Source organism: Talpa europaea (genome assembly GCF_964194135.1).
Source record: "Talpa europaea genome assembly, chromosome: 11".
In the NCBI taxonomy this organism is placed as follows: Eukaryota; Metazoa; Chordata; class Mammalia; order Eulipotyphla; family Talpidae; genus Talpa; species Talpa europaea.
The window spans coordinates 89,260,467-89,287,328 of NC_140078.1; the positions used below are offsets into that span (position 1 = coordinate 89,260,467).

The following is a 26,862-nucleotide window of genomic DNA, read 5'->3' on the forward strand; positions in this document are numbered from 1 at the left end:
GGCCCTATGTTTGCTTTTGAGAAAGTCTGATGTTCCATTGAGAACTTATTCCTGTAACTGTGTTGACATTTAGAATAAGGACTGATAAAACTAGACAGCTAGATTATTGAGAGAGCCTCTTTGTATCATGCAAAATTTAAATAGCAAATAATAATGAGACATAAAATAGTTGAAGAAGCTGTCTTCCTCTCATTTTGAGTGATGCATTATCTATCATTTAGAGTATATTTTATAACATGTATCTTGCAAAATCAACTGTAGACATCTTTGGCATTTACCATTCATTTGCGTATCTCAGTGATATTCACATCAGAATTCATAAATCTTTATATCTGGTGGCACCTTTTCCATTAGCATCTCAGAAATATGAACAAGATATATCCTTCAATAGAAAACACAGCATCTGTGAGGATGGGAACTTCAAAGACTGAAGAATTTCATCCAAATCCTGTGGATCGCTTCATCATATTGGTGCATCTGGAGTGATTGATAAAAATATCCTTCAAGAGGAAAGCTCACTCAAGTTCTCTCCCTATAAAATCTGTAATTTAGAAGGGCAAATAAGACATATGTGTTCCATGCCTTTTTCTTTTCTAGTTTTCTCTTATCTTGAAAAAAAATTAATAGGCAAATGTAAATAATCTCATTTGGCTATATTCAATTTAAGTTAATTAAACTTCCATTCTGAAAAACATTATTAAACCAAACTGACAAATCAGTAAAAGAAGAAAATGTTACTGGCTTTGGAATTGTATTTTGAAGGGTAAGTCACCGTAGAATTTTTGAAGCGCTACGTCAGAACAAATGAAACCATGGTATTGCAGCGCAAAATCCACATATCAAGTATTACATGAAAATGAAATACATCATTTTTTCAGTCTCTAAAAATTCTTCAATAATTCCTCCAACACTTTGAACTGTCTGTGCATTTAAATAATCTAGGTGAATTTATTTTGGCTTCAATTTGGTAAAAAGTTTTTGCATTTCTACAGAGATAGTTCTAGGCAACAATGTTCTCTGGATGACATTGTGAGTAAAGATGACATCACTGAACCAGATAACATGGCTTGATCATCTGACCTCCCCAAACACTTATCCTTTTTTTTTTTCTCCAGCCAACCTAGGAAGTTTGTAATTTGCTTTGTCTAGAGATGTCCTTAATGAAGGGGTGATCATGGGAGCAAATGCAAATCACAATGGGAGAAAATACTCCCATGCAAGTGTTATTTCATTAATTCATTTATATTATTGCGGTACTGTATTGATGAAGCAGGGAGTAGGGGAGTTGAGTATAAGATGAGAAACAAATAAAACTTGAGTCCCAGCCCTGTGCCTACTGCCTGCTTATCTGTTTCCTGTGGCATCCAGCCTCATATAGACCAAAGTCTGGGCACATCAACACCATCCCTCCTCTTACCTCTTCTCCCTTCCATAGGGCGGAACAGGTAGTGACCTTGACTGCTCTTTCCTCAATAAAACTATGAGAGGATTGTCCAAGAGATATGGCCTTCATGCTAAAAATAACCTGATAAGGTCACCACCTTGTCTGCCTGTCCTGGTCTTAAGCTGTGTCCTCTAATGCCCCAGGACTATGTCTTCTCACCCAGCTTGCCTGTGGGCTCTGACTTCTGTCCCCAGCCCTGTGAATTAGCTGTCTTGAGCTGGCTGTGATCTTGACTGCTTGGTGACAGCCTTTCAAGTACCAGGCTTGGATGGGTCTGTGTCTGCCACACTCCCCTGCCACTCAGACTTGAAACCCCACACACCCAGCCCTGGACGGCTAACATTCTTGCCTGGCTCCCTCCCCAAGAGCAAGGAGTCTTCCAGTAAGTACCTGAACATAACTAGTCACATGTCACAGTAAGGTTTTTTTTTCCATTTCAAGAGAAATAGCTTAAGGTGAACCTAATGTTGAGTTAAAAGAGATTTACAGAAAGTAGGATCCATGAGAAAGAAAATCTGCTATTCCAAGAAAATTAACTTTGTAAGAAATTGTTAATAAAACTGTGATTTTCCAAAAGTGCTGGGTTTTAATTTTTATTTTCATAGTGGGGTTTTTGTTAGAAATCATAGAAGTGGCAATAATTAAAACAGCTCTCTATAAGTATGAATCCTAAATAAAATAATGATACTTTTCTAAGGCTTGATTAAGAGTTATATTTAAAAATTATTCTCTCTAAATTTAGGGTGAAATTTCAGAACTTCTATTCCTATCAAATGAACTCTAATAAAGTGCTTTGATTTGACTCATGAAATGAGATCTCAGAGTGAACTGGAATAGAAATGTCAGCATTCTTTGACAAGTCAGGTCCAATGGACTAGGTTTCCATCCTTTTATAACTATAAAAATAACTAGCATTCTACAGTTCTAGAATGACCAGTACTAACAATCAAAGCTGATATATGTGTACTTTGAAATTAATTCTCAGACTGTAGATCTTTATTAACACACTGTGCCTTTATAAAATGCATTTATCTTAAAGTATCTCGGTTGATGGAGTTAATCGGGAAGTCTTTTTCCCTAAGTATATTCTCAGAACAGATCATTGACTCTGAAGTTGTTTAAATAATGACAAAATAACTACTCTCTTAAGGGAGACCTATGGAAAATCAAAATGGTTATTCTGCATCATTTAGACAAAAGAGAGATTGACTTTTGTTTTGTATTTCATGTACTATTTTGATAAAACTGTTATGTAGCTACCAATGAATGTATTCTCAAAAGTGAAAAGAAAACTCCATGGTGTATGAATTTTGGTACAAGAGGCAGTTTGCTGGGGCTTGTCATTTTTGGAATAGTATGATAGTTTATGGGAATAACAGAAGAAATCATTTTTTGTGATTTCCATGGAATTCCATGAAAATTTAGTTTATATGATTTCTGTAGATAAAAGGGGTCACTTGCCATCTTGAAAATATGTCTGTTTGATGTGGAAGAGATGCATTTGCTTCAGAATTTCACTATTTTCACTATTTCCACTATTTCCCCATAAATTTTTCAAATTTTACTCTTCAGTAAGTTGGTAGAAATCTGATTCATCTTGTTTCATTTTCCATACTTTTTCTAGTAGAAATTAACTCTTTGAAAATTCCTTTCCCATTCTCCTGAAATTAGAAAAACCAAAACCTTAATGTAGAAGCCTGAGTAATGGATTGTAACAAATACATCTCAGTGACATCATGGTTATCTGTCTGGTGATTAAAACGTTTTCTGCATAGCTAATCTATGAAACACTAACATTGTAATGAAAACTGCTAACTAACTCTTACACACACAATAAAATGCCTGAGACCAGATGGGGTAATGTTCTAAATTATATTCACACTAAATATTTTATCACTGTGCCATCCATTATGAGAGCTTTTTTCTTATCTTCAAGACAGCTTTCTGGTACAAAAAATTGAAGAGCTGACAATTATTACTTCCGCTTTATTATCTGGGCCGTTTAACAGGATATTCTAGAGCAAGGATGTGTGTCCTGAATAACTTGGCATGACTATCTCCACGATCTCAATTCTGCACATTCTGAATTCACTAGACAGAGGTACACTCCCCCTCACTTTGTCTTCATTTCCATTAGTAAAAGCTTTCAAAATTCATGATTTGTTATGTCACGATCTTTTGATATTCTGGAAGTGAAGGGTACAAGGCCAAGCCTTACTTTTAACCTGAATCATGTGGCCAAAAGAAAGACTAGTTCTGTACCTTAAACAGATAAACTCTCAAAGGCAATCCCAGAAAAGTTATGTCTTGACTTTTGCCAGATTTCTATAATGCACAGCTCTTCTCATTATTGAAATGGAGACTGGTACTATGGCAGGCAGTAATTTTTTCCTTCAAAACTCCTGGGAACAATGGCTTCCCTGGTGTCCTAGGGATTAATTCTCAGTGCTACCACCACAATGGCCTGAGTTCAATCCCCAGCCAAGGAGCTAATCTACACATGGTGCAGCAGATCTCTCCTGTCTCTTCCACTGCTCCCTTCAGCACAATATTTCAGTAGATCTGCCTGTTTTGCTCCCCACTCTGTCTCTAGTGAATCCTCTCACCCTCCCCCTACCTCTGGCTTGCATCCCAGTTCTTCTATACGAGAATAAATAAATAAAAATTTTTGAAAAAATTCCTGGGAACAGAGAACAGCCGTTCATAGATTTTGAAAGATATTTTTCCTTCTGCTTTACTGCTTTACTTTTAGAGGCCTTTTAAAAATTTTCCAATATTGTCACCCCATTATTTGGTGTTATAAGAGCAGAAGAGGGGAAGGGTTGGGGGTCAGCGGGGGAGGGGTTGGTGGACTATAGTGGAGGACTGTGGGTAATTTAGTGTTGGGCCTGGTGTGGTGACATACATCTGAAAAGGTGTGAACCGATAACCCTAAAATATATTCAGTGTTATCAATCAATCAATGTTACCTCAATAAAAATGATAAAATTCAGGGCCTCCCCGGTGGCGCAGTGGTTGAGCGCTGGGCTGCGAAGCTGCCTGTAGCCTCTGCAGTGCCGGTTTGATCCCCGGCCCCCCGCGAGGGACCCACATGGCGCTCAGACCTCTCCTGCCACGCCCGCTGCTCCCCTCAGCAGTGTGCTTCGTCAGTCTACTTATTCTGTTCCCCACTCTGGCTCTGGTGAATTCTGCCGCGGACCAGCACAGCAGTAGACGATGAGGCCACCTCAGGGTTGAGAGAAGCGTGCAGGGTGGTCAGGGCGTTGGTGAAAGAAATGACAAACAGACACACTTCAAGAGTGAAAATCTGAGTGTAATTTTCTTTGAGTTTGTGACCAGTATATATATGTTTTCCAAAAGCACAGGAACAATGAATATCAATGAAATCAGCTTGCTCATGGGCTCAGCCTATCACCAACAGGGCGGTGATCTACATCTGGACTCAGCCTCATTCCTAAGTATATAGACCATTAGTTTTGTTTTTAAACTATATAATCACATTTTTATTAACTACTATATTTTAATTATTACAGGGTTTAGTAATGTTTCATTTGAGTCAGCCTTGTTTTAAGGATTTCATATGATTTTTTAATTAACAAGCAATGACCTTTATAGAAGAAAGAAGGAAGTTTAGAAAGACAATAAGGGATTAAAGTTTGTAGTTCTAGAAAGACAGGATAAGGTTTTTTAGCATTCTTGTAGTGGTTCCTGGTGGTCTTTATCTTTTGATAAGCTTCTGTCTTTTCAGGGAACTTTGCTGTACTTCCCCTGCTTCAGGGTGTTTTGCTATTCTCCCCCTGTGCGCTGGTTGCCCAGCCAGACCTAGGGACCATGGCGAAAGCCATTCCTAAAGGTCACTGCAGGGGGAGGTGCAGCAGGTATGTCTTCAGGGGGTTTTGCTGTTCTCCCCCTGTGCGCTGGTTGCCCAGCCGGACCTAGGGACGGTTAGCCCTAAAGGTCACTGCAGGGGGAGGTGCAGCAAATTCTCTCACCCTCCTGCGCTTCTGACTGTACCCAGTGCTTGTATAAATAAATAAATAAATAAATCTTAAAAAAAGATACAATTCATAAAAAAGAAAAAAAATATGTAAGGTAAAAATGATTGCTGATGAAACCTGAGTTCAGCAAGTCAATGACACACTTATATCCTATGCCAGGCTTCATCTTAGGGCTCTACAGGGACAGGACACACACACATACACACACACACAGACACAGTCAAATAACATTTAAAATTTGATAATTTTACAGCCATTTGGATTTTATCAAAATAACAAAGCAACTATAAAGCTGGACAAGTTTACTAAAATGGCAGGAACCGACTAGAGTGATAGAATGCACTATCCATTTTACTTGAACTCATCAGCACAGTCTGTGATACTATCATTGTCAGTTGCAATGTCACACGTTTACAACATCTGCCTGTTGCTGTGTGTATGTGTATGTGTGTGTGTGTGATGTATGGTGTGTGTGGTGTGTGGTGTGGTGTGTGTGGTAATGTGTGTGCTGTCACCTACAGAGATTACTTGGTGTAATCCCAGTCAGACTCTTCATAGGTCCATTTCAAGTGTCAAAGAAGTAAACTTTAAAGAAGCATCTATAACCTGGCCTTGGCTGCACCCAGTTCAGCTTTCTCTTTCCTCTCTCATAATTTCCATTTGCCCAGATGGTTATTGAACTCTGAAAACTTTTTACAGGATAAAAAGACTACAAAAGATAAAGGGACTTTTGTTTCAGTGGCTTGTGATAATGTGGAGTTCCGAATGCCCGGAGCCTTGTACAGGGGCCACCTCTGCCTGGGTCTGAGAACATGGTACTATGTTCAATAAATGATGGTTAAATTAGATTAAATCCATAGCAAAGAAACCACTAGTGATAATTTCTAAAGTCTTGTGATTTCTTTTGTCACGAAGCACCTTTTTATACTTCAGAATGTCAGCATATTTAATAAGAAACAGCTGTTCTGTTCACATGCCAGACTAAAGACTTTAAATTCACACGGGGAAGAAGAAAATAAATTATATGTATTTCTGAGTCTTCATTCCATAGGAAAACATGATGAGCATCTGTGGGTCATAATATTAATCCCTGTTACCTGCAAGGGAACTTAAATGACTCACCTGTGGTTCCGCCAGTTGAATCATGAGGTCTGTAACTAGGAAAATAAATTTCTTACCCGGAAGATGTAACTTGACTGCTCTTTGCTATTATCCAGAATTCAAGTTGTTGATATTTGCTAGAATCCTTTACTTCCACTAGCTGAATTTTTTGAAGTGTTTTTATATAAAACTGAGGACCACAAAGGGGCCATTCTCAATACTAATGTGTTTCCTTTAATTCTCGACTAAAGTCCCATTCCACAAAGTATTAGCAGTTTGTTTTGATGCCAAAGCTAAATACTGGCAGTTACAATAATGAATATTTGCTACAGGGCACTGGCAGGAAAAAGGCACTGAATCGCAAACCCAAACCACCCCAAACCTTTCCCTTGCTGTGGAAATGCACCCATTACTTTTGAATCCCTGTCACATGTATTGTTCCTGGAGGGCCACTGGTTGATCTGAATCCACCCTTGGGAAAGTAAGAAAAGTAAATCACTTTCTGAGTTTCTCATCTTTTGGAAAAATAACAGAAAAAGGTGCATTTAGAAAGCTTTTTTTACTCTTACCACTTTGCCCTAAAACATGAGAGCCTTAAAGTTTTCTTCTCTCCCCTCCTCCTCAGTGAACTCCAGCACAACACTCTAGCATGAATGGATGACTGACATACATGATTGTCCAGTGAGGACCATGTTTAGTTCCTTTTCAAGTGAGATTTTTTAAGATGCTATTTTCAAACATGCGTAATAAATCAAGACCAATCGAATTAAGTGAAGGAGAAGTCATCAATTCTTTTGTGATCAAAAATAAAAATTTTAGCAATCAGAAATAAATGAAGAGCATGTGTTTTTGAGTCAGACTGAGTTTAAATCATTGAGCTATAGCTGGCAGCTCTTGCACTGGGCAAATTCCAAATCTCCCTATATCTCAATTTCTTCTTCTAAATGGGGATAAAAATGATATGCCCCTCTAAGGTTTTTATGAAGATTAAATGAGTTAACACCTGTGGATGCTTTAAAAATACTTCCACAATCATTAGCTATAATGTTGTTCATTCATTCATTCATTATTTTCTTTCAGTAACATTTGAGTGCCCCTTTCATGCCAAGTATAAGTGCAACGATACAGCAATAGGCAAAACAGATTAAGGATTGTTAAGTTTATTGTTATTCATTCAAGTCATTAGAGGATGTCTCATAAACTATTTTGCTACTTAGTGCATGATGGATATTTATTGGTTTTCTCATTCCCAGTAGTTTAATATAGAACCTAGAAGGGAATTGCTGTTTGATAAATGTTGATGGAATAGAGTTTGAATACATAATCATTACAATGTAGGATGACAAACACTGGATTTGGAATTGAGAGATGCAATATCATTCTTCAGTTTCTATCCAAGACCACTATATGATCTTGAGAAATTTACTGATATGCAGACCAAGAAAGCTATACCGTAATCCCTTCTGACTCTGCAAAGTAGCTGAAGAGATGCACTATTTGTTAGCTGGTTATAATTCTATTTTTTCTTACATTTAATAGACTTCAAATTTTAGAATGGTGGGCCTCCCCGGTGGTGCAGCGGTTGAGCGCTGGGTTGCGAAGCTGCCCGCGGCCTCTGCGGCGCCGGTTCGATCCCCGGCTGCTCCCCGGCCACCGGAGGAGGGTCCCACATGGCGCGCAGACCTCTCCTGCCGCCCGCTGCTCCCCTCAGCAGTGTACTTCAGTCCTTCTGCCTGTTCTGCTCCCCGCTCTGGTTCTGGTGAATTCTCTCGCCCTCCCACGCTTCTGACTGTACCCAGTGCTTGTATAAATAAATAAATAAATCTTTAAAAAAATTTAAAAATATAGTTGTTTTTATTTCTTTAAAGTTAACTACAAAAAAAATAAAATCACAGTTCTGTGCTCAGGGTAGCACCAGAAATTGTAAGTGTCTGGATAGTAATTCCCCTAAACCTGTGTTGTGCTAGGAACATGCCTTAAAAAATGTTAATACTTCACTAAGCCCTTGGCATAGAGAATCTGGCATCTAATCATGTGGCCTCTTTGGTATAAATGTACATTATTGTCTTAGGTTAGGAAAGACATTAATGTAACTGTCACAGAAATTGGAAGATCCATGGTTTTGTTTATACTTTTGTTATGAATTTCACTGTAAATAGGGAAGTTGTTTTAGGATCACTATATGTGATGCTATGTACAATTTTCAAATTAAGACATAAAATAAATATTGTGAATCTAGGGAAATGTTAGAAAGGATGTATTAACTAGGATAGCCTTACCTAGACTTAAATGAAGTAAGTACCCCCAACATTCCAGCATGTGGCCACACTGTGTTTAAATATTTTTGTGTTTATGGTTGTCACTCCCCATGCAGCTGATCCTAAGAGCAAGGTAGTGGTTTTAGCCTACTGCTACTTGTGACCTTACTGTGGAAAATCACTGTGACCCAGAGTGTCATTCACAGCGTTTCTCTTCCAGAATCTTGTGGAAAAGATTCCCTTGTTCCATGAAATATTTTCCCTTAGCTCACTATCTACTATTTACATGAATTTGGGAAATTTCCTTCACTCCTATAGTTTCCTAATTTGCACAAGTTTGTATGAAGGTTAAATGCAACTACATATATAAAATTATATAAAATGCTGGACATTTGTTGTTTATTCACAAACATACCTACACACTTTTAGTTATTTCTGGCTTGTTGGAAACAAGGAACAGCTACTGGACTATCTTAAAGTGGTCGTATTTTGTGTTTTATTCTGTGTCTATGTTCTCAGAAGTATGTTTTGGCTATTGCTTGACATTTTAATGTTGGTGCTTAGTAGCAACTAAAAACTAATCAGTAAATGGACCTTTCAGTGTTCATGGGAATAAATTTTAATGGGGTAAAACTCAGTATTAGCAGCATTTTATTTATTTTTCCCTAACCATGGGAGACTGATTAGCAGTACGCTTTTTTTTAAACATAGTAGGTGGATGATCTTATGACACTGAAGGAGACTTACTTGCTGATCTTAGCAGCTCACTAACTAATTAAAAGCATGTGAAGTGTCAGGCAAAAGAAGTAGGAGTCTGATGAATTATTTTACACAACAGCCCTCAGCAAGAGTCCTTTTCTCTACTTAGTGACTAATGTTTCTGAGGGCATACTTGGGAAAGAAGCCATAACCACCTGGTCCATATTCCATCACTATGTCTGGGTCGAAGGAGAAATCTAAGTGAAAAGGCATCCTGAACTGCTGATTAGCTCTTGATAGCATAAGCAAGAAAATAATAGTAACCATTTATGATGATAATACCTTATTGCAGGCAGAGCCAATCCCCTCTGACCACTGGCCAATCCATTTATCATGGATTTCTCTGTGTCCTGATAGTGACCACAACAGCATACAGGGTGGGAAGCAATCCCAGGCAGCTATTGCTGGAGAGAGCCTGGAAGTCCTTTCAATAGGAGGTTAAGAACCCGCCAGCTGGGAGATAGGAAAGCGTAATATAAGAATAGGAAGGATGGGAGAATTGGGCTTACAGTTTGTTACTAGGCATGCAAACACTGTTATCTTCATGCTGGTGGACATATTTGGGATGAGAGCTATTATGCCCAAGGGAAGTTCAGACAGGTTGTTTCACATTGGAGGTGCTTCTCTTCAGATTTAGAATCACACTTCAGAACCCAAAGAGTTGTAAGGGAACAGTTCAATTTAAACTGCCATTAAATTCTTAAAATGTTATAACATTAATGGGTTGTGACCTATCTGTGACTTCCTTGTAGAGAGTGGCCATTGGTGTGTAAATACAATGTGACAAACTCCCTGAACACAGTCTGGTGTAGAGTGAGCATTTACTAAATAGGCCAGACTGCAGTGTCTCTTGCGTTGATTATTTTGTTCCTGGTATTGGATATACAACTCTGTGAATGGGGCAATTTCTAACCTGTTAGTCTCGATAAAGCTCTGTTATCAGTTCCTTTTTTATCTTTATCTTTTTCTTCTCTACCTCTTGCGCGCGCTCTCTCTCTCAGCATATGCAAAATGACTAGCAACCTTTTTTTAAATTAAAAATATATACAGGGAAAATAAGGACCAATTTTAAATTAAAATGTCTTAAAGGCATTCATCTTCTATTTTCTCTTTCAAAAGTCGTTAGTGTAAGTATATATGTATACAAAGGACAAGACATCGTAAAGATTATTTTTCTAAAGTCATATGTTAGCAAGACAAATTTGTGGATGTGTTTACTGACTCCCACAGAAAAAATGTAAAGCGTACTTGTGTATGTCTTTGAGACTTGTCTGAATGTTAGGTAAATATGCAATATGCAAAACTCTACAGGGTCATCTATGTAAATTTTCTTCCTGAGATGATTAAAGCATAGCTGACAAGCAGCAATTACTAACTGCTCTTACCTTTATTAGGAGAATGTAATATTACTACTACATTTCCAAAAAGGGAACGATAATACCACTGTTTTCCCCTCTTTTTTCTTTCTGGCTATTTTGAATGCAGACAGTGCCGCAGGGACACCAGCAATATCAACGACGACAACTGTGGAAATTCGCAAAAGCAGTGTTATGACAACTGAGATCACCTCTAAAGTGGAAAAAAGCCCCACGACAGCCACTGGCAATAGCTCATGTCCTTCCACAGAGACTGAGGAAGAAAAGGCAAAACGGCTTCTTTACTGTTCCCTCTGCAAGGTTGCTGTCAACTCTGCCTCGCAGCTGGAGGCGCACAACAGTGGTGAGAGGCAGCCATTTCTTTTCTGTCTCAACAGCTCTGCAATTATCTTCCTCTGAATAGATTAGCTCTTTTGCAGCAGGGGACAAAAGGGTGGCAGAAAACTGGCAATTATTACATGGAATTCACTAACCATTAAAAAATAAAATTGACAAGCAAAGTGTCCTGGACACGGGGACAAGGAAGGGTTTCCAGGGTCCCCATGACATGCTGTGTGTGTGTGTGTGTGTGTGTTGTAGTAAATATTAGGAGATAAAATAAAATGTAACTCGGAAGTGGAAGCTTTGCATTTACACGATTTTTATGTTGCTGTGCACTTCCACCCATATGCTTCTAAATGAAGTTTTCTAAAGTCGTACCAATAATAATTGCAAAATTTGGTTGTATAACACCAGGTACTACGAGGTAAAACCTCCCTATTATGGGGTTTATGGCAAACTGGCCTCAATATCGAGACGACTAGACAAGTGACTTTAAAGCTTTTTTCTGTGCAGTCACTGAAATCGAATCTCTACATGTAATATTTTGTTTATTTTTTCTGGCAACACTCTTACGTGCTTGAGAAGATACAGACCAGTTCAGTGACAGAGGCATAATTCAAACCTGGGTCTCTAACTTCAAGACTAAACTTTACACTTTACTGTAGAATAACAGAAAATGCTTGAGTCAGGATGAAATGCTTTCCCTATATATTTTAATTCCATCTAATTATCTATCTCTCTACCTATCTACCTACCTACGTATCTATCTAGATATCTGTTTAGATCTATGTATCTCTTATATAGATTAGATATAGATAATAAAACACACACGCATGTGTATGAACATGTGTCCTCTCTGAGATTTTAGCCAGTTCTTTGGCCCCAAATCAGCCTTTCTCTATAAGACTGTGTTCACTGCCAGGACTCTCTCAGCAATTATAATAGTAAAAGAATGATTTTTGAATCATACACTGAGTTAATACTGCAGCTGTAAGTTCACTGTGTTATTGACCAATTATTGGGCTGCACTAGTAATATTCAGGTATTGACTTCAACATTCTAAGAGGAAAATTACAGATGGAGAATAATTCCTTCACACTTACCTCCCTCCTGCATCCACAGAGTTTATGAGTTCAGGGACGAAGGGCACAGAAAAGCATTGATCCCCAAGTCAGAACCCATACCTTGAACTTGTGTTTGCTCATGCAGATACATTCTTCTTGCATGCAAGATAATTGGGAATACATCAACTTCATTGGAAGCCCATTTATTCCTCAAGAATTCCTAATCACTCCACACAGTGAAAGAGAAACACCTTCATTTAAAGGGTGATCAATTTTAACAGATAAACAAACTATATCATTTGAGCCTGCAGTTAATTTATGAAGAATTTGGATGCCCTCCCTGAATTTTTATCAGAAACATATGATGAAAGAGGAATTGGCCATTTGATTATATCACACAGGGTCACATCTTTTATATTCCAACTCTGTGGTCCTGATCTCTGCTTTGTGTCTCACAATTACCGAGGAAGCTTTAAACATTTATGTGCGCATACGCTTATATGGCTACAAGATATATACTCTATATACAAACATTATTTGATTATATTTTACAACATAAATATATATATTCTCTCTATATAAATGTATTGTCAATATCTAGAGATTTGGATTTCTTCTTGATCCAGGGCCTGAGAAGCTATAGTATTTGGAAAAGGAACAAAAACTCACAAATATTGGACAGATAGAACTGAGAAGCCCATCATCCCTTCTCTGAGAGTTCAAGGTAGTGAAGGCAGGTGTCTTGCTTACCTGAATTCTTCTGGGGGCGGGGTCCCCACTGAACCTTCAGCCTCTTCAAGGACTGCAGCCACTGCCCTTCCTTTTGAGCTGCTGCCTAGGCTTCCTTACCCCTGTGTTTCCATTGCTCCATCAGAGCCTTTTCCAGGGGTGGGATCTAAAGCTCCTTTTGGGCCTTGCCCTGGATTTGCACTACCAAGAAGGCCAATAGCTGCCACTTGCACAGCAGCTCCCTCTGCCTGCTCCCTTAGAGGCTGACATAGGGTAGCCCAAGGGGTAAGCATGAAGGAGAGAAACTCCAGACTTGCTCACTTGCCTCTCAGGAAACGGAAGGGGGTTAGAGTCATCGTGGGGTGATGGTGCTTGTTTTAGTTTCAGACCCATCAGAAGCAGATTCTGAGACAAGGGTCTGAGGGCAAATAGTTTTTCAGGCAGGTGAGGGAAAGTGGTTAGGGGAGCAGGAGAAGGGAACTGGGATGTGGGGGCAACAGTGCAGGGCACCTGCCTTGGCCCTTGATCTGTGTGGCTACAGGAGTTCGCCAAGCCTACAGCATTCTTTGGGTTCGGTGCATTCTCTTTCATTGCTTCAACATGAAAACTACAAGCGGCCACATACAATGACAGGCTTGAATTAACTTACATTCACTTTCTTCATCTATGTAATCACTGTACCATCATTATTTATTTATGACATACTGTTTACATTAATAATTATGGAGGATTACAGGGAATAAGCATGAATGGCAGCCTCTGTGAGCTCAAAGGATTTTGAACTGTTATAAACCTTTTAACAAAACAAAGATTGGTGGCTGAATTGGGGGAGCAGGACTGTCTTTATGTGGGAGGGTTCCACAAATCAAGTCCCATGTGGCCTATGATGTTTATTATAGGATAAGTCATCAGATATTCTAATTTAATATGTTCTAACTCTCAATAATCGTCACCACGTCAATCGTTTGGAATACAGACCAACAGAATGTTTTTTAGGGAGTCATCCTTTATCACTGGCATTATTGAATATTGCCAGTTCATGAGGCTAGTGAAAAGCAGACTCTTTTTAGTGCCTTTAATTATTGTGTCTCATTCTTTTTAAAGTACTCCTATCACCTGCACCCAGAGCAGACCACACCCACCACTCCACCCCAAATTCTCCACTGTCCCCTACACTCATTCCCAACCCTCAGCTTTTCCTTTAAGCACCCTCTCCTTGTTCTAGAGCCAGCTTTTAGGAAACTACTGTTGAAAATTGAACTATGGTTTTCAAAGACCCAGGTTTGAACACCAATTTAGATCAAAAGCAAGCAGTTTGCAAGGTGGGGAGATGTGTCCCTGCATCAAAATGGTGATTCTAAGTGCTTCATTCCTGCCAGAAACATATTATATACATAAAATAAGACCTGTGGAACTGAGTGGAGGATTATGTATTTATGATCTGCTCATGGGAAACCAATGACATTTCAAACAGTTTTAATCTTAGAAAATATATATTTTTTATTAATTGAATTTTGCTTACGTCATTGTAGTCCCCCATAGTTCTCCTGCCACCGATCACCCATGAACCATCACCACGGTCCCTTGTGTTTTCCCTGCCCTGTTTTGATTCCTCTCCCCCTTTTCTGCATGCCTTGGTTCTATATATTTTTAATTAGAAACTAATTTGGGGAATATAACTCATCAACACGAGCTATGGTATGGGTCATTGAAATGGACTAGAAGTGATCAGAGTTCATTTTTACCTCAGGTCTATAGGTAAATGTTCTAATTGAACCATGCCAAGTCAGTTGTCTTCTTTGCATTTCTCTCTCTCTCTCTCTCTGTCTCTCTCTCTCTCTGTGTGTGTGTGTGTGTTTGTGTGTGTGTGTGTCTCTTTAATGAAGTTTAGAGGCCATCTGGCACCCTTTAATAATCAATTATTATGGCATGGTTATTTGTGTAGCCACAGATGCTAGCATTATTTAAGGCATCATTTAGGATATTTCACTTGCTTTCTCTTCCAGTTTTCACTAATGTGTAACCATTCAAAGTTGCAGTTAATTGATTTATATTCCATAACACTGGAGTACAGGACTGGAATAGAAGTATTCCTGCTTTGATTTTTGTTAGAATTTGGGGGTGGGGAATAGCTCTCCTGAGCTCACCAGCAGGATTCATGAAACAATCTAAGAATGTTCAAAATAGCTTAAGAAGACACAGTGTTTTCAAATTATCAGGAGGTCCCCTTTTATGTTACAGATACAAATTTTATGAAAGATGTTTTGGTTTTTTTATTCAAAGAAAGAAACCCCCCCAAAATATCTTACTAGGTAATGCTTGCCTAGATAATTTTGATGGTTTTCTTTATATATTTGGAAAAGAATTTTGAAATGTTTTATAGGGAAACACTCATTCTGATTTAGGCAGATTTTTCTGGTAGTGATTTGAAGTAAAATTTGATCATTTTCACTAAGTTTATTCCAGATTTCCTATCTCTTCACAGAGATTATTATAGCCATCACTAACCTTTTTAATGGACAGAAGAAATAGCAAAGGTGAACTTCACTGTTTTGAAATGTTTGGAGAATTCTAAATTTTTCCCGAAACAAAAACAACAACCTGACAAAGAGGAGTTAGAACTTACTGAGCCCATGGAAGTAGAAAAATAACCCTTGAAAGAGTGAATGCACTGAATATAACACTTAACTAAAACAGATAATTTCCTCTTTCGCAGTCAAGGATATTGAGACACAAAGATTTCTAAACTGCATAGCTGTTGGAGGCAAATTCTAATCTATCCCTTCCAGAGCCTCAGCTCACAAGTCTCTTTATGAATATTTGTTCACTGATCTTTATTAATATCTAATACTTCACCCAATCCCCATGGATCACCTACTTTTTTGTTCACCTACTCTGAGAATACAACCAAGAGCAAGATCCTGCCAATCCTTCAGGAGACCCAAGTCTGGTCTGTGCCTCTGTTTTTAGAGTAAGTCAAGACTGACTTTGCATGGAGAGCTCTCATTTCATGTTTCATACAAAAAACTCATTTAAGCCATCAACTGGGGGCAGTGATCCTGACCTTCTTATTATCATGGCCCAAAGACATTTACCATTCCTATTCAGTAGTGTCTCAGGTAATAGTAAGGCTTCAATTTGATGGAGAGTAAAGATAGAAATGCTTTTTTCGTAATTCATGATCATGCCATCTTTAAATTTTCTACAAACGATAAAAATCAATTCAGCTTCAGAAGAGATTATGCTCGGTGAAATACGTCAAAAGGAAAAAATATTGGATGCTTTCACTTATAGGAAGAATGTAGGGAAACTAAACAAAGGGTCAGAGGAAATAATAAGACAAAATTAGCAGGCAAATTATAGATCTGAGGCAATCAGCAGGGGAGGGGAGAGGTCAAAATAGGTGAGGGAAGAGCACAAGGGACTGTGGTGACGGTCCAAGGGTGAAGTGGTGATGGGAGATTTATGAGGATTAAACTTGAGGGGAGAAATCAAATATTGTACAAAAATGAACAATGATGTGAGAAAATTAAAAATTAAAAGAAAATCCAGCATTATACCCCACTCCATGTTCCCCATGCCCATGCAGGGCACTACCTAATAGAGTCTCCACTCACCTCAGACAGCTAATTAAATTTAATTACAAATTCAGTTTCTTAGTTGCAGTGACCTTGTTTCAAGAACTGGAGAGCCCAGGTGACTAATAGCTACCATCTTCACTATGCAGATATAGAATTCCATCGCCACAGAGGTTTTGAGTCAAGATGTAGAGCGATAATTCATAAGTCATGTATTTGGAGGATTGTGATCTACGTGATTTTGGATAGATTACCTAATGACAATTAGCTGACCTACCTGTGAGCATTTAGAGTTTAGCAGCTACTCCTTTGGTGACATCTCACTGATTAACCCCCAGCATGAGTGACTTCAGGGCTGTGTCAAATGCTTTTTCTATGTGTGTATTTTTATGTCACTGTTTCTTAAAAATGGCTTCATGTGCACCCCAAGTGAAATGTTCAATCCATAGTATTTTTCCTATTCAAGCTTTGCAGAAAGATAGTGATGTTTAGAACATTTCCAGAAGTTTACACATGAAAATGTGTCACTACTGAGAGCATGCAGCTCAAATCTGAGAAGTAGGCAGGCTTTTATGTTTTGCTTTATAACCTCTGTGCTCTGAATTTTCTATCAAGAACTTGTGTTGTTTTTATTAAAAAATAAAACAAGTTTACACAAAAAGTCAAAAAAATTCCTGCTTTTCTAAATAAGACAGCATCATCTCTGTCATGTGATGAAACAGTGACAAATGTGCCCACTTTTTCATTGTTGAGTGTTTATTGTATGAAGGTTTTTTTGCGAGGTTCTCGAGTCCTGGATATTAATGCAAGATTGTGCTTTCCCATGCATTTAAGGGACTTGTTTTTAAGATGAGAAGGGTGCACATAAAGATTGTTAAATACATGTCTAAAGCAGCACTAGAAAGATTCTGTTCCCTGTAGTAACTCATCATGGATAAAAGAGGAGTTTTCAAAGTTGCTATTTCTTTCTTTCCATAGGCTGGGACCCCCAGGGGTACTAGTTTATTGAATCAATGTGTCTATCTCCCCATAAAATCCAGCCAAATGCTCTGCTGCCTGGCCCCTGAGCCTGCAGGGCACTCCTGTGGGTATACCCACATCCATCCCCCTAGCTCTGTGTGTGGCTTGTCACCCATCCCGTGCTGACCTCTTGCTTCTTTCTTTCTCTTAGACCCTTTCTGGTGCTAAAAGCAGAATTCTCCTTTCCTTTTGTAGATGTTTTGTTTTCCTTATCTCTACTTTCACCTGTGCAAATTAGACTTTAGAGGCATTATTAATCAATCAGCATATTATCATCAGCAAGGAGCTCAGGGAAATAACATGGTATTTACTCATTGGGTCTCCTGATATCATGGGTGCCATTGTGGGTGTTTAATATATGTTGGACAAAGCCAACCAAAGTTTTCATCTGTAAGACAAAATACAGATATGGCTGACATGGAAAATACATATTATATAGGAGCTGCGCGTAATAAAAGGTTCCTGTGACATTGCAGGATAATTCAGAAAATATGGAGACTTTTGATGCCAATTATACGGTTCAGATATATAGATTGAAGAGAATTTTTCTTCCTCAGGACACACAAGTTGGAATATAATGCTGTTAAGCTGATTGTCATTAATAAACACATCAAAAAAAATCTTTTCACTTTGCTGTTTGTGTGGGAACTGACCACTTTCCTGCCATTTATCTAAAATCTGAACCATCTGAACTTGTCAAATGAGAAGGTAACTAAATTTTCACTGGCAGTTCCATAGGTTCATTAAGGATTAGTCTAACACCATTAAATATAATTTAATGGACATTCTGGAAAATTGAAATTTAGGTTATTGAAATTTATTTTATAGAGGAGCAAATTTTGCAGACTATACCAGGATGCAGTGCTCTATAAAATGAATCTTCCTTTGTAATGTGTAGAAAGTAATTTGGCAGTTGAATAAGAGACTTAAAAATAGCCATATTCTTTGTCTTTATCATACCACTTATGAAAATCTATCCTAAGGAAACAAACAAATATGAGATTTGAGTAGGCTATTCATTACAACCTCATTATATAGAGGGGAAAGGAAATAATACAAGTCTGTAATATTAGCTAAGTGATTATATCACATCCGTATATTATAAGCCTTGGTGTCTTTAAAAATCACATGCATTTCTAAAAATACATATAATTCCTTGGGAATTTCTATGTAAAGTCACTTTTGTCATCGAAAATTTTTAAAATGCCTATAACAAGTAGGATATAAATGGTTGGTACATGATACCCTCTATCACTATTTTGATAAACCTCTTTGATGAATTACATCTTTTTTTCATTTTTTTAAATTTTCCAAATGATCTAATGAATGGCTTATATAATTTTAAGAAGGATTCGCCAGTTTTCTGGCTCACCTGTCTTTCTTTCACACCAGTACCTACATTGAGAGTCATCTCTGAAAGTTGTAACGATGACAGGGATGAGCAGGGAAGGCCGATCTCTCCCACAGATTACTTTGATGTTTGCAGATATGAGATCAATAAATATCTGGACCCAAGATAATAAAAAACAAACAAACAAGAGCAAAAAAACCACAGTATTTCTTGGAACATTATGACTTGCTGCATTTAGACAGCGGTTGCTGTCTGGCCTCACATTTCAGGAATCCTGAAGCTTCAAATGAAGGTCAGTGTCAGGGTCAGCCTTTTCAAAGTGACAGGAGGAAAAAGTCCATTTAGCGTCCGTGGATTCTCTCCACAGAGGAGGAAGCAAGAAAGGACGGAAGCAAACTTGAGACTGCCCTGCTGTGCCGTCACAGAGGAAGGCACGGGCCTTGGGAGAGGTTTACATGGTGTTGAAAGGGGATCTCACCAGCCTTCACAGACTCACAGCATCTATTAGCATCCTCTTTCCCAGGGCACTGCTGAGCAGAAAGGAGCATTTCCAGAAGGGGAAAAAAGAATGTGAATAACACAAATTAAAATTGGAGCTTAGAAAAGACTGCTTTAACAGAACAGAAAATGAAAGGCACTGTGAGGAGCTCGTACGTAACTGGAATTCAGCTGATGCCAAAATCCCAGTGGATTTCTAACGAAGTCTCCAGAACTCTAAGAAGCTAGTTAGAAATGCACTCTCTACCTGCCAGGAAGTTACAGCCGTGCTTTGTACATGGACCACGTACCTTAATCTGAGCCCTAACTGTTATCTGTCAAAAGGGCATAATAATAGTATCTAATGCATAGGTACTTTAGCACACATGCCTAATGGTTTATAGCTAAAATGAGTAATAATTACCCATTTTAATAATAATTATGATTTTTACATTGTGATTGCACATTTTATTCCTCAAAAAATATAAATGCTTTAAAATTAAGAGTATATCTTTTCTTAATTTTAGCTATACTTGAGAAAATGCATCTACCTTTACAGCCCATTCAAGCTTTAAGATCATATAAAACTAATTGCTGTCCAATTATGACTGATAATCTGCTACTAAATACAGCAGGTTATATTGCACAAAAGTTCCACTCTACTTGGTGATGAACATTACCCCCAATGTCAAAGGTATTATTTGAAGTTTTTTAACCAAACTTGCCACAGTTTTAGCCATACGTGTGTAAGGAATTCATGGATGGGTATATTTCCTTTTCCTTTATTTTGTAGCTGCTGTGGTAAGCCTGCGTTGAAAGATTAGTGCTAACACCTCAGTGATTTTCTAAGAAAATGGGTATTTTTTATAAATGTTCACATATATTCCATTTCTACCTTGCCTCTGGAGACATGGCATAGATGGGTCTCAGGCACCCAAGAATATTATGGGAGCATTTTATTTTGTGGATCACTTCCTGCTATTGCTGAGCCTTTACTCTTAGTGGCAAACCTTTAAGTTTTTCTCTCCTCTTTCCACTTCACCAAACACTCATTCCTGAGGCCAACCACCTACGCTTAGTAAATTATCCTCCGAGGCAAGATAATTTACTTCAATATTGTTGTACACATTAAAACAGCTTTCTGAGCCATTAGCTTCCACCTACTAAACACCAAGCCCCCATCACAAAGCTTATCAGCAAATGTGAATCAAAAATCCCTCAAAAAAGTCAGGATGACAATTAGTCTCCTGCTAACTACTTCTTAGACATTCATAACAAAAATCCTCCCACAAATGCTTCTCAGTCTGACTGAGGAAGCTACATGAAAAAGAAATACTTTGATAAAAATCATCAACTGGGGGACCCCCCTGGTGGTGCAAGGGGTTAAGCACAACACTGTGAAGCTATCTGAGCCTCTGCAGCACAAGTTCCATCCCCGGCCAGGGAGCAACCTACATGGCGCAGCAGACCTCTCCCGGCTCGCCCGCAGCTCCCCTCAGCAGTGTATTTCAGTCAGTCTGCCTGTTCTGCTCCCCACTCTGTCTCTGGTGAATCCTCTCACCCTTGCCCCCACACCTCTGGCCTTTACCCCAGTTCTCATATGCATATATAAATAAATCTTTTCAAAAAATCATCTATGAGGATAGAGAAGTTTGGACAAACATCTACACACTCGCACACACACGTGCCTGCTGAGTATGAATACTTGCTTTCCAGGAGGGTGTTTTGCCCTCCAGCCCTTGTGTCATCTTAATATAAAACAGAAGCATGCATGTGACAATTGCCAGTGGGGTGGGTGGGAACATACCGGGAAGCCCCCAAATCCCCCATCCCCACAGAACAGTTGCATGGTTCCTTCTTCTTCATTTGCTCACAGGCATTGACTTCTACTCTTTCCTTAAGTTGAGATATGAATATTTTAATAGCTGTACATAAGAATATGATATGCACAGTGGGGATCAAGGTTGTAAATTTTTTTTTTTTGTTTTATGGTGGACTGGTAAAGTTTTAACCGTTTTGAAGGAAATATGGACCATAAACCCGCTTCATGAATGTACTACGTCCCCTTGAAGAAGACAGTGCCTGGCACTTACCCAGCGCGCCCTCCCAGTGTGATTTCTCATCCATATTCAGTGGTCCTGGACCCAAGAATCAGAAGTTAATCTTTTTTATGTTTGTAAAACTGATAACAACCTAATAAAAACATTAGCAAGAGAAATAACTAGAAAAGGATTTTTAAAAATCAGAGTGGCAGAAAGGACACATGATTGCAAGAGAAAATTGCAGAGCAAAAGCCTGTGACCAAGTGAGAAAAGTAAAGAATCCTTATTAACTCTAAGAAAGAGGAAATTTGTGAGCAAAATTTAAAGAAAAGACTGTCATCACGAACCTTAATGGTTTTTAAAGAAAACAAATGCTGACAAGTGGAGTTACAGTAATTATGTGTGACGCTCCAAAGCTGTTACTGGTTTATTAAAAGGGAGCGTTTATTTATGGTGTATCTGCTGAGCGTGAGTCCACCACTCATCATGGTCATTTATTGGTTTTGAAATTACATAGATGATCGGCTTGGGCGTGGTTTCCTAACAGGACTTTATTCACAGTGATTAAGATCTTTATACTATCACTCTTTCTCTTTGAGCCTAAAATATATAGCCAAGAAAGCTTGTTTGTATTCTGTTTAGAAGGTGGGTATTTAATTAGTGCCACTGCTGTAAACACACCATGTTTAAACTGATTACATTTGTTACACACCACCTCCAACTATACCTTTAGCAACTAAATCACTCTTCCTCATCAGCTATCATTTATGTCTTATTAGCATCAAGAGAAAATGAAACAAAGTCACACCCATTTAATTTCACCTCAGGACTCTGGAGTTTAGTTTCTCTATTCGTGGTACTTGTTTGTAATGTGGGGCATTATAATAAATGCAAGTAATTTAATAACACTTTATACTGTAATAAAAGACAGGCACTTAATCATGCTATCTAAGGTGGATAGAGCACATCATTACCATCATTACAGGCTTCTGTGTCAGACATCTTAAACCATAATCCCTGAAGAACTGCGCTCAAACTAGGCATCGCGTTTTGTCTTTGTCTTATTTCTTGGGACACATACAGCTAAGATTTTTTTCTCTCTTTTCCTTTCTTTTTTTGTAACTATTCCTGGCAGGTACAAAGCACAAAACCATGCTCGAAGCCCGGAATGGAAGCGGGACTATCAAAGCCTTTCCTAGGGCAGGAGGGAAAGGCAAGGGACCTGTTAATAAGGGAAATACGGGTCTGCAAAACAAAACGTTTCACTGTGAAATCTGTGATGTGCACGTCAACTCGGAAACACAACTTAAACAGGTAGGCGGCACCTCTTAGAAATGCAAGCAGAGAGGAAACATCCTTCTGTGCAGGATGCATGTTCTTGCTGTTCTTACTCTTTTTCTTCCCTGTTTTTCTCATCCATCCATCCATCCATCCATCCATCCATCCATCCATCCATCCATAGCTTTTGAAATTACGTCCTTCCATCATCTTATTCTCCATCCATTTATCTTCCATTCATTATCCTTATTTATTTGTACTTTGTTGTTGAGGGAATAGTAAAACATAATGCCTTCTTAAACTTTTCAGAAAGTGTCTGATGTGAGTTTGTACTATTCTTACATATGAAGAGTGGGATGAAAGGGGGTATTAGATCTCTTCACTACTCGATTTCCCACTCAAGAGTGTTGATTTTCTTTAAAGGTCAAATTGCAGTGTTCCATTTTTATGTGTTTAGATATTTAGGTGCCACATCTAATTTTATGCTGTGCTATTCTTTAATTTTATGTGCTTTATTACATGGTATTGTACTGTATTTCTAAATCCTTCAGCCACCTGCTATGGAGATGACTAATCCTGTTGCATTCACTTTTACTCTGAATAGCCTTGCAAACAGATCAGTTATACATTTCCAGTTGAAGGTCCAGCCTTCCTATTGTGTTGTGTTTTATATGCATATGTACGAGCTTGCACTGATTTTATGCACCTTAGTTATTTATCTTTAGAATGTAAGGAGTTGACATTTGACTGTACAAATGTGAGGATAAATATTAGTATGGAAATAAATTCATGCCTGCCTAGCCATCTTTGTTTATTTGCACATCAAATTCCTTCAGATACTCACTTCCTTTGTAAATTTTCTTCTAAAGAAGGAGATCAATGCAGTGATAAGAAGAAAGACTGGAAGAGAGATGATCCTCTATTTATGAAAGTGTATTAAAATGGATAATAAGAATATATATCTTGGAGGCTTAGGATCTAAGAACCAAAGTGCACAGGCCTTTGTTTTTGTCTTTCTGAAGCTTGCATGAAATAATATCCATCCCCAGGTTTAAGCAATATTGGTGAGGGTGAGGGGGGGTTGGATTTTTTTTTAAGTTGTCATTTTTCATTGTTTTTACTAGCACATTAGCAGTAGAAGGCACAAAGACAGAGCTGCTGGGAAGCCCCCGAAACCTAAATACAGTCCTTACAACAAACTACAGAAGGCAGCACATCCTCTGGGGGTGAGTGTCACTTTTGCTTCCGGAAAGGTAGTAATCTGTAATGTCCCATAGTCTGCTGAACTAGAAATTGTTGTCAGTTACTAAATGAAATAAATGGAAGGTACCAAAGTGATGACAAACCACTGATATGAGAATCCAACCCTTACTCTACCAATAGAATCATTGATTTAATGGATTGTTTGGGTGTTTTGTCACCTTTAACCACAGCCCATTATCTTATCTCTTTGAGTCGGGCCTGGGGGTGGTGACAGAGCATAGGGAAGGGGACAAACACAGACTCTTGAGTCAGGTAAGTAATCACCTCAAATCCAGTCTTGAAGACTTTAGTGGGTGCTTTTAGGAATTCAGGACAGTGAAATACAAGTTCTTGCATCTCTTTTTTAATATCTTTAAGAAACAAAGTTTTCATATAACTGATGTCCTCAATGATTTGAATTTGGAATAACAGTCCTCAAGGCATGGATTACTTAATTTAATTATAAGGCCTGGGGAAATATTCCTGGGATATTTCTCTTCCCATTACCCTAAAGGGGCCTTTTAGATTAGTAAATGTACCAGCACTGATTTCCTGACGTGAAACTTTTATAGGAATTTAGGTGAAATCAGTGACTAGTAATTTAGGCTAATATTATGAGCATCTCAGACTAATATTTAAGAACATTTGATTTTTTTTTTCTGGTTGATTTGACCGTAGTGTTGATCTCAGAGACCCATGGCTCAGTGAAAAGTTAAGAACAACTGATCTACAGTATGTGCTGAATTGTGCACTTTGAAATCTGTTTTCTTCGAAAAAGTGGGTGCTTATTATCAATAGTGGTGCTCTTATGTGCTACTGACATATGAAAGCATAGTGAGAAGAAAACGCCATCATCTATGATAGGAGGGCAGTGTGAGTAGACCCACCCAGTTTATGCAAATGAAGTCACTTCTCTGTTCTGCACAGAAGTGATGTCCCCTACCTTTGAGAGGTTATGAATTCTGCTCAGAGCTGATAATTCAGCACGGCTAGTCATAACCTTGAGCGCTGTCACAGACCAGCATAGATGCAGCCTTTAACAATCAACTGAATGACTCTTAAAGAGGGAAATCAAATTGTGTAATGCTCACTCTAAAACCTCCTTCTGAAACGCCACTGTCTTCCTGTTTCCATCAATGGGAAGATTCTATGATAAAAATCACCTTACCGATGCTATAAGGAGAGAATGAATTGGTTTTGTAAGTGAGATTGAGAAAATGTTGTTACATTTTGCAGAATACATCAAACTTTTGGAGAGAGAACTTTCCCTTCTTTATTGAAAACAAATGTTGTTATTTTTAATCCTCTTGATCAATACCTCATATCTCACTGTGCTCCTCAGTTTACACATTTGGATCCAGCATTAATAAATCTCTCTTAAAAATGTCTGTTCTGAGATGGTTACCGTGTATACAAAGGATAGGACGAAAATTCCCTATTTTTTCTTCTCAAGAGGATTATTTTCCTCAGGAAGTATAATTATTAAGAAAAATTCTCTAAAACACACTGTTATAAACCAGTGTTGCATCAATAATAAGAAAGAAGGAAAAGGAAAAGAAAGGAAAATCAAACAATGTTGCCTGAGTACGTTCTAAATCAGCCTTTGGTTTGATTTCCACTGGCTCCAAAGGAAAGATATCCTACACGTGCCATTACTTTTATTGTGAGTTCCCAAGTGTGAGTTACTCCTTGTTGTTTACTGCCATATTTTAAAAGCTACCCACCATTTGGAATGCTAAGTGGAGACCCCACAACTTTTGTTCATCTATTCTTTTTTCTCTCCCTTGCAGGTAAAACTAGTCTTTTCAAAAGAACCTTCAAAGCCATTGGCTCCACGAATTCTACCAAACCCTCTGGCAGCTGCTGCAGCGGCTGCAGCCGTGGCAGTCAATTCCCCCTTCAGTCTTCGAACAGCTCCTGCAGCGACGCTGTTCCAGACTTCTGCACTCCCACCAGCCCTACTGAGGCCAGCTCCAGGACCCATTCGGACCGCCCACACGCCTGTGCTGTTCGCTCCTTACTGAATTCCAAATGGGAATCATTGTACTGCAATAATTTTTCAAAAACAAAAAAAAAAACAAAACCAACACAAGAGAACTATGCAGTGTTTATTTATAGTTTAAAGTATATCTGAAGAGCCAGGACTTTTGATAGTGAATTAAAAAGATTATATTAAAAAAAAAAAAGGAGGGAAGTTTGGGGGCGGGAGGGAAAGGGGTGGTATTTTGTCCAAATTAAAGCATTCCTCTTGAACACTGATTGTTTTAGAAGTGATCTCCAGCATCGACTTGTAGTGGTATCTAGAACTGCTGAAGCCTTTGTGACTGTGCTTTTGGGCACCTGATTTCCCCCTGCATTGTCTTTCCTGCTTTATGAAACAACTATACATTGTCTAAGGGCATTAACTGGTTCCAATGTATATACAATAATTTACTCTGTAGATTAAAGTAATAAGAAAAAAAAGAAAAACAAAACAAAACAAAAACAAAAGCAACACTGTGAATAGTAGTACCCTTGCTGGTCCTCCCGCTACAGACAGCAATTCCTGGGTATTTATCCCAACAGAAGTAGATACAGTAGATGTCTTGTAAAACAATAGTGCTGTGTCTCAATCTATGCCACTAGGTTTTAAAGAATTGCAAAAGGTAGAATGAACAACTATTTCATGCCAGTAAGCAGTCAAAAAATAAACACCCGATGGAGCTAGGAGGTGTCCCTCGTCCAAGTCCTTCCCCCTCCTATTCAGCTTGGAGATGACTTTAAGGTCAGAACAATAGAACAGGGCTCAGCACAGAGGTGGAAGAGATTAATAAATATGGTTTCT

At 38.4% G+C, this 26,862-nt stretch overlaps 1 protein-coding gene across 2 annotated transcripts in view; it reads left to right on the forward strand.

Annotated features, from left to right (window-relative positions):
* Positions 1 to 26,305, forward strand: part of ZNF385D (zinc finger protein 385D) — a gene marked incomplete at its 5' end in the record, with an annotated part of 694,301 nt that extends 667,996 nt beyond the window's left edge. For both annotated transcript variants that reach the window (XM_084247521.1, XM_084247522.1), the window contains 4 exons: positions 11,046 to 11,279; positions 22,654 to 22,832; positions 23,921 to 24,022; positions 25,829 to 26,305. In XM_084247521.1, coding sequence (XP_084103647.1) covers positions 11,046 to 11,279; positions 22,654 to 22,832; positions 23,921 to 24,022; positions 25,829 to 26,062 — 749 coding nt within the window. In that variant the 3' untranslated portion in view covers positions 26,063 to 26,305. The remainder of the gene's footprint in view (positions 1 to 11,045; positions 11,280 to 22,653; positions 22,833 to 23,920; positions 24,023 to 25,828) is intronic.
* Between the last annotated feature and the right edge of the window lie 557 nt (positions 26,306 to 26,862).